The 8,990-nt window shown below is 37.1% G+C and overlaps 1 protein-coding gene across 1 annotated transcript; it reads right to left on the reverse strand.

The window, feature by feature from the left end:
- Window positions 1–8,066: 8,066 nt before the first annotated feature.
- LOC102853634 (olfactory receptor 13G1-like) lies at window positions 8,067–8,990 on the reverse strand. Its single transcript, XM_006893901.1, has one exon. It carries the CDS (start codon window positions 8,988–8,990, stop codon window positions 8,067–8,069), a length of 924 nt encoding a protein of 307 aa, XP_006893963.1.

Genomic DNA, 8,990 nt, shown 5'->3' on the forward strand with positions numbered 1-8,990 from the left:
TGGTTCTGGGTAGTCTGTGAGCTTTCATATCTCATTTTTAACACATTAAAGCAGTAAGATAATATTGAGATGAGTAGAAAGAGGTTGGAACATGGGGGCTGGGGGGTGGTATGTCTAACCTCATGGGAGTTGATTTTGTGTTATTGATGCTGTAAATGGGGATAGTTCCTCCCCTGTGAAATTTGTAAAGGTCTTTTTTATAGTTGAGAAACTCCCTTCCATTCCTATTTTATTGAATGTTTTTATTAGGAAAGATCTTGAATTTTGTCAAATGTCTTTTCTATATCAATTAAGATGGCCATACGTTGTTGTTTTTTTTCCCTTTGTTTTTTGGTGTGGTGAATTACATTGAATTTTTAACATGAATACAGCCTTCAATATGAATTGCATCTTAATGTCAAGAAAACAAAGATTCTTATCACTGGACCAATAGGCAACATCATACTAGATAGAGAAAAGATTAAACCTTCCAATAAATTCATCTTACTTGGATACACAATTAATATCCTTGGTACCAGCAGGCAGGAAATCAGGCAATGTACTGCACTGGGAAAGTCTTTAGTTAGGGGGTCTCTCCAAATTATTTATGAATAATGATGTCAGCTTGAGGACTAAGGTGCATCTGATTCAGGCCATGGTCTTTCTGATAATTTGCTATGCAACTGAGAGTTGGACAATGAATAAGGATGACAGAAGGATTGAAGCTTTTGAGTTGTGATGTTGGAGAAGGGCACTGAACATTGCAAGGCCTGTCAAAAGAACAAACAAATATGTCTTGGAGTCGGTACAGAAGAGTGTTCTTCAGAGGCAGAGATGATTAGGTTTCACCTCACGTACTTCAGGCATGTTGCTTAGGAGAGGCTATTCCTTGAAGAGGAATGTGATGTTCAGAAAGGTGAAGGGCCAGCAAAGGAGAGGATGACCCTCCACCCTGGTGACTGCTGCAAGGGACTCTCAGGAAGTATGAGGAAGGCACAAGATAGGACAGGGTTCAGATCTGTTGTTCATAGGGTGGCTTTGGGTTGTACTAAATTCGACAACAACAACAACAATGCTTAATTCTCCTTTTATACCTGACATTAATCTTACTTTGGTCATGATAATTTATTAGAGTGCTGGAGAAAATTGGCTAGGATTTTTTTTTATAAATTTTGAATTTTTGATATTGAACTATGGTTTTCTTTTTGAGTAATGTCTTTGCCTTCTCTTGCTATTGGATGAGTTTTGGAGTAGTCATCTTTTTTCTATGTTCTGAAACAGTTTGAACAGAACTGATTTCAGCTAGATGTTTGGTTGAAATCACGAGTGAAACCATATTGACAAGGATATTTTTGGTTTGGAGTAGTTTCTTTTTTATCTATTAAACTTCATTAGTAGTTGGTCTGTTAGTTTAGGGTGCCAGTGTTGTTATTATGTGCCATAAAGGTCCATGCAACTCATAGTTGCATCTGTACAATAGCTCTGAATTCTGCTTTATCCTAAGCCAGTCTCATGGTCTCTGACACACCTATCATCATTACCCCAGTTACTGTGTCAATTCATATTTTCTGGAATCTTTCACTCCTGTCCTGTTCCCCTACCCTTCCAAGCATGTTGTCCTTCTCCAAGTACTAGTCCCCCTGGACACATGCCCAAAATATGTGAGATGGAGCTTCAAAATCTTTGCCTCGTAGGAGTAGTCTAGTGAATCTATTACTCTATATTGTCAAATTAGTTCTTCATGGTATTTTTACTACTCTTTTTATTTCAGTTGATTCTGTTGTTTCACATATTTTTTTATTTTTCAAATTATTTACTGCTTTGCTTTTTCTTCTGCTGTATTTACTAGAGGCTTGTCAATTTTAATAATGCTTTCAAAGAACTGTCAGTCTTGTAGATTCTTTGTACTTTTTTTCTATTCCATTTATTCCTGCTCTTCACTTTTTCATTTGTTTTCTTCTAGAGACTTATGTTTTTCTCACTTTTATTTTTCCATTGTTAGACATTGGGTTTGTATTAATTTGCATTCATCTATTTTTTATGTGAATATTTACTACTTTAATGTGACTTCAAATTACTACTTTCACTTTGTCCCAAAGATTTTGCTATGTTGTGCTTTAATTCTCATTTGTTGAAAGAAATTTTTCAATTCTTCTATTATTCAATAGTGTTAAGCAGAATATTAAGTAGCTTCTGCATACTTGATTTTTTTCTTTATTTCCTTGTTATTGATGTCTTATTTTACAACATTACAATCTGAGAAGATACTTTATGACATTTCAATATTTTTTAATTTATTGAGGTTTCCTAACCCTAACATACTAATCTAGAGAGTGTTCCTTTTACATAGTAGAAGAATGCATGCATGTCCCTGTTGAGTAGAATGTTCTATACATATTGAAAAGATCTAGTAGATTAATTGCATTTTTAAATTTATTTTGCTTGTTGATTTCATTTCTTTCTAATGATTCTATCCTTCATCAATAGTGCTATATCAAAGACTTTTATAAATCTCTCATGAAGGAAGTGCAAGCAAAATGATAATTGCAGGAAATTATGGTGAAACTCCTAGTCACATAATTTGACACGTTATCAGGAGTCAGTCCTTGGAAAAAGATATCATGTTGATATCTTAGTGAGAACTTAGTGAGTTGAAACTTAGTGAGCTGTACAGAAAGAAGACCCTTGAAGGGATGGATTGATGCTGAGATGGCAATAAGGGGCTTGAGTATATCAAGATAGTGATTATCAAGATAAGGCAGGACTCAGATCTATTCTTAAAGGGTTTCTATGAAGAGTAGTCAACTTGATAGTATCTATCAGCAATAGTACTCTTCATGTCAAATTGTTGATTTCTCTCTTCAAATATGTTAAATTTTTTTAGGTATCTTGCAGTTCTGATTGTTGTTGTTATGTGCTACTGAACTGCTTGTGACTCACAGTGACCCTATGTACAAGAGCCCTGAACTTTGCTCTATTCTGTGCAAACATTATCATTCCTGATACACCCACCACCCATTGCATTAGTCGCTGAATCAATCCATATAATCAAGAATCTTTCTCTCTTGTATTGTCCCTCCACACTCCCAAGCATCATGTCCCTCTCCAAGGACTGGTCTTTCCTTGCATCATGCTCATAGTATGTCAGAAAGAGCTTTGGATTCCTTGCCTACAAGGAGCAACCTGGATTCACCCTCTCTAGGACAAACCTGCTTGTTCTCCTAGCAGTCCACAGTATATTCAATATTCTTCTCCAGAACCACAACTCAAAGGCAACAATTCTCTTTCTGTTTTTCATCAATTGTCCAGATCTCTGATGCATACCAAGTAATTGTGAATGCTATGTCCTGGATCAGGCAAACCTGAGTCTTCAGACTGACATCATTGCTCTTCTGTACTCTGGAGAAGTCCCTGACAGCAGACTTTCACAATGCAATTTGTCTTTTGATTTTCTGGCTGCTGGTTCCAAGAGTGTTGATGGCTGAGCAAAGCAAACTAAAATTGTTGACAACCTCAATCTCTTCACCATGTATCATGATGCTGATAATTGGCCCAGAGGTGAGAATCTTTGTTTTCTTGATGCTGAGCTTCAAACCATACTGCAGGCTGCAGTCCTTGACCTTCTGCATCAAGTGCTTCAGTGTCTCCTCAGTTTCAGCAAGCAGGGTTGTGCCATCTGCATAAAGCAGGTTGTTGACGAGTTTTCTCCAATCCTGGTGCTCCCTCCATCCCTTCTCTTATAGCCCAGCCTCCTGGATAATCTGTTCCGCATATATGTTGAAAAAGTATAGAGATATGACACATCCCAGGTATACACCCTTCCTGAATTTTAACCATGCATTGTTCCTTGCTCTGTTCTTATAACTGTCTCCTCATCCAAGTATAGGTTTCCCATAAGCACAATCAAGTGTTCTGGGATTCTCATTCTTCTCAGACTTAGCCATTGTTTGTTGTGATCCACACAGTCAAATACCTTTGCATAGTCAATGAAACACAGATAGACTTTCCTCTGGTACTCTCTACTTTCAGCCACTATCCATGTAACATTAGCTAAAATATCTCTAGTACCATGACCTCTTCTAAACTTAGCCTGCACATATGGCAGCTCTCTGTTGATGTGTGCTGTTCCAGTCATTTTTGGATAATTTTTAGCAGAATCTTGCTTTCACATTAATATTAATGATATTGTTTGATAATTGTTGCTCTCTGTTGGATCACCTTTTTTGGAATGCAAGAAAGGAAGGCCCTGAATGAAATAGATTGAAACAGTAACAGAGTCTTCCTCTCTTGCACTGACCTTTCACCTTCCAATCATGATGTCCTTCTCTAAGGACTGGTCTCTCTTGACAACATGCCCAAAATATAAGTGAGATTGAGTTTCAAAGTCCTTGCCAACAAGTAGTAACCTGGATTCACCCTCTTCAGGACAGATTTGTGTTTTTTCTTCTATTGGCAGTCCATGGTATGTTCAGTACTCATTTACAGTACGATAGCTCAAAGACATCGATTCTTCTGTCATCTTTAGTCATTATCTAGCTCTCATATGCATAGCAATCAACTGAGAAAACCTTAGTTCTCATTTTTTAACTTGTTTTTCTATCTTGAGAATGAGTAGCAAATTAGATATGGCCAATGTAGCAGAGGTGCATGTTTTTAGCATGTACTAACCTTATAAACCTTATGGGGAGCTCTGGTGGCCTAGTGGTAAGAAACTACACTGCAATCCCAAAGGCACACAGTTTGAATCCATCAGCCGCTCTGCGAGAAAAGGACGGACAACCTCCTCCTGTTAGATTAAAAGCCTGTGAAAACCCACCAGAGTATCATCTATGAGTTGGTTCTGACTCAAAGGTAGACAACACCTTATAAAATAAATATGTTATGGTTATGTTCTGTCAAGTTGCCTGTGACTCATAGCTAACTTATGCACAATAGCTCTGAACCTTGTTCTAATCTGAGCCAGTCTCACACTGTTCCGACACGCTTACCTTCAATACCTCAGTTACTACGTCAATCTATCTCCTCCAGGATCCTCCTCTCTTGCACTGTCCGTCCTTCCAAGTATGATGTCTTTCTCCAAGGACTGGTCTTTCCTAGCAACATGCTCCAGCACCAAACTCAAAGGCATCGATTCTTCTTTTGTCATTCTTAGTCATTGTCCAGATCTCTGATACATATAAAAAAAAATTGTAAAAATTGTGGCATAGATCAGTCACAGTTTAGTTTCTAGACTGAAATCATTGCTCTTGAGCACTCTGGAAAGGTCCCTGAAAGCAGGTTTTTTCCAGTAAGATTTGTCTTTTAATTTCCAAGGATGTTGATCATGAAATTAAGCAAGCTGAAATTGTTAACAATCTCAATCTCATCTCCATCTATCATGGTACTACCAGTTGGTCTGGTGGTGAGAATCATTGTTTTCTTGATGTTGAGCCTCAATCCATACTGAAGACTGCAGTCCTTGAATTTCTGTAGCAAATACTTCAGACCCTCCTCAGTTTTGGCAAGCAAGGTTGCCGAAATATAAAGGAATATACAGACTGTATTTCTCTTTTTTTAAATATTCATCCTCTAGACTTTATTCTGCTTGATTCATGGATGTAATACCTAGTGATTTAGTTGTTCTTTGTAATTCTGGGGAAGAACATTAAGAAAACTACTTCTTTTGTTCTATTATTCATAGGTTTTTGAAGAACTGATTTGATAAATTCAAATTTGCCTCTAGTATGGAAGTTCCACTGAAACCTGTCCATCCTGAGTGACTCTACTAGTATTTGGAATACCAATGACACATCTTTCAGTATCACTGCAACAAGCAAATGACCTTAGTATAACAAACTTATACAGAGGAGCTCAAGTCATAAGAGCAAACAATAAATAAGCAAGAATCTACTTACACAAACTATAAAATAAGCAGCAATATGTAAGTATAAGAAAGAAATTATAGAAAATATTTTTAAAAACCTGATTATAAATTTTATTTCAAAGGAAAATTTCATTTCCTGTGCCACACATACATCTTATAATGATAAAATATATTTTAAGCTACATAAATTGGTTACATGATTTTATTCTTATAAAAGTTCATTTGTAAGAGTAAAAGTGATTTTTTTTGTTCTAGATGTGTTTGAATTACATATATGTGAGCAAAATGTTTCTGTATGTGTTTATACAAGATATGAGAATAATTGTAGGAAAATAATTTGAGGACAAAGAATTCTAGAGGCATAGATTGTAGCATGTTGTGTGGCTAATCAAAAAGTTACACCTCTCCAGTAGTTAAAATCTATCAGTAACATCAAGCGGGGAAAAATAGACAAACAGCTTTCCTATTAAGATTTAGAGCCTTGGAAATGTGATGGACTTTAACATTTCTTTTTGTCTGAAGACACACACACACACACACACACACACACACACACACACACACACATGTTTTATCTTCAAATAAAATCAATGCCTTCTTATTTTGGTGCTGGAGAAGAGTTTTTAATTTACCATGGACCACCAAGAAGAAAAATAGATCTTTCTTGGAGAGGGTAAGTCCAAGTAACTCCTTGGAGGCTAGGATTTTGAAGCTCTGTCTCACATAATTTGGGCACATGGCCAGGAGGGATTAGTCCTTGGAGAAGAATATCATGCTTGGAAGGGTGGAGGTATAGCACAGGAAAGAAAGACCCCATATGAGATAGATTTTTACAGTAACTAGGGCAATGGTGGTTGCTGTGAGACTAGCTCAGGACAGGACAGGCTTCAGAGCTGCTGTACATAGGGTCGCTGTGGGTCACAAGTGAAGCAGAAGTGGCATCCACTTCCTAAACTAGATGCCACTGGAAACTCTATAAACTCTATAAACATTTAAAAAAAAGCTGTTAAGTATAAAACAGAGTTCAGGTCTTTTGGTCATAGGGTTGCTATGTGTAGTTTTGACTTGACGGCATTTAATCACTGCTAGGTGGGACTAGTGTTGTTATATTTTGGAGGAACATTTTTTTTACTTTTACATCACTCTTTGTCAATTTGCTGTACTGAGGTAATCTGAGTTTGCTGTGATGTTGAACCTTGTGCCATTGGGGTGTCCAATGACATAATGGTTTCCCAACGTGGACAGTGTTTGGTGGAGCTCCCAGTTGTAAAACAGGTCTGGAAGCTTGAGCAGTATCACTTCCTAAACCACATGCCTATGGAAACTCTATAAACTTGGAGAAATGATGGTAGATATAGAAAAGTATTAGGTCTTTTATTCATAGACTTGCAATGAGTTATGCACAACTCAACTACAATCACCACCACCACCACTATCAACTATATATATATATATATATATATATATACACACACATTATGATACATATATGTAAATATTTAAATGTGATATTTCTATATATCATAATGCATGTGTGCATCTATGTTTACATGTAAATGTAGGTGCATTTTATTTCAAGTATTACCTCATTATATTATTATTACATTTTTATGAACAATGAGAAAATGGTAAAAATAAGAAATCTTTCATAGTCACTCTTACTGAGATGAGTTTTAAAAAAAATCATTGAAGAGATAATTTTAAAACCCTGAAATTATGCATGTATAAAAGTCCATATACTTAGAATAGTAAGAATGAACGTATTTAGAAAATAAGTGCTAAGTAAGTCACTTGTACTTGATAATTACTATGATATAAGCTTGATGACACTTGACAACAAATAACAAGTAGCTTATTGTGGACTGAAACATATTATTCTTTAAAAATGAGTAAGTGGAGTTTTTGTTGTTATGTACCCCAAGCTGATTCTTCATATGGCTTTCAAGGTAGTAAATCACACAGGAAGAGATTTCTCATCCTTCTTCCACAGTTCTTGCTATTTCTTGTCAGAATTGTCCCATAGTTGACCCTCCAGTGACTTTTCAGAGGCAATAAATCACACAGGAGATAATTACTCATCCTTCTCCTGTGGAGCATCTTCTGAATTAGAACCATGTAGCTTTCAGTTGGTAGCATAATTTCTTACCACTAAGCCACAGATTATGAAGGTCTGATGTTCCAGGACATGATTTTAGTTCAGAGGATCGATGTTCTCTTGAAACATTTAATGCTTCAGAGAGGCAAACACTTTCCTAATCCCTGCTTGCATCTCCTTGTTCCTGAAACTATATACAATTGGGTTTAATGTGGGGGTCACAAGAGTATAGAGAACAGCTACCACTTTGTCCTTGTCAAATGTGTAGCTAGAAGCAGGGCGAATATAGGTGTAAATTACAGGGGAATAATATAGTGAAACCACAATGAGGTGGGATGAGCACGTAGAAAAGGCCTTCTTCTTGCCTTCTGTGGTACGGATTCGTAGAATAGCAGCGATGATAAAGCCATAGGAGATACCTGTGAGTGTGAAGTCACCTATGGCAAGGGTAATGTCAGCAACATAAACCATCACCTCATTGACCCTCACAGGGCTGCAAGACAAAGCAAGCAATGGAGGGATCTCACAGAAGAAGTGGTCAATGTTATTGGGTCCACAGAATGTAAGCTTCAGAATGAGACCAGTGTGTACCCAGGAATTGGTTACTGCAATAGCCATTACAATGCTAAGCAAGGCCACACACATATAAGGGTTCATAATAGTGCTATAACGAAGAGGAAAACAGATGGCCACATAGCGGTCATAAGCCATGGTTGTGAAAAGCACCATCTCTGCTCCAAGAGACCATGTGAAGAAGAAGAGCTGGGCCATGCATCCCCCATAGGAGATGGTCCTCTTAGACGTAAGCATCATCCACAGCATCTTGGGTACAATGCTTGTTGTACAGATGATATCCACGATAGCCAACACCAGAAGGAGAACATACATGGGAGTATGTAAAGTGGTGTTATAAATTATGGCAATCACAATGAGCAAATTTCCAAGAAAAGCCACAAGGTAGATGCAGAAAAACAGAACAAAGAGAACTTTTTGGACTTCAGAGTTTCTAGAAAGACCCACAATTATGAACTCAGTCACAGTGCTGTGGTTCAT

The sequence above is a fragment of the Elephantulus edwardii genome, unplaced genomic scaffold, assembly GCF_000299155.1.
Source record: "Elephantulus edwardii isolate Elephantulus edwardi_28Jun2011 unplaced genomic scaffold, EleEdw1.0 scaffold00133, whole genome shotgun sequence".
Classification (NCBI taxonomy): Eukaryota; Metazoa; Chordata; class Mammalia; order Macroscelidea; family Macroscelididae; genus Elephantulus; species Elephantulus edwardii.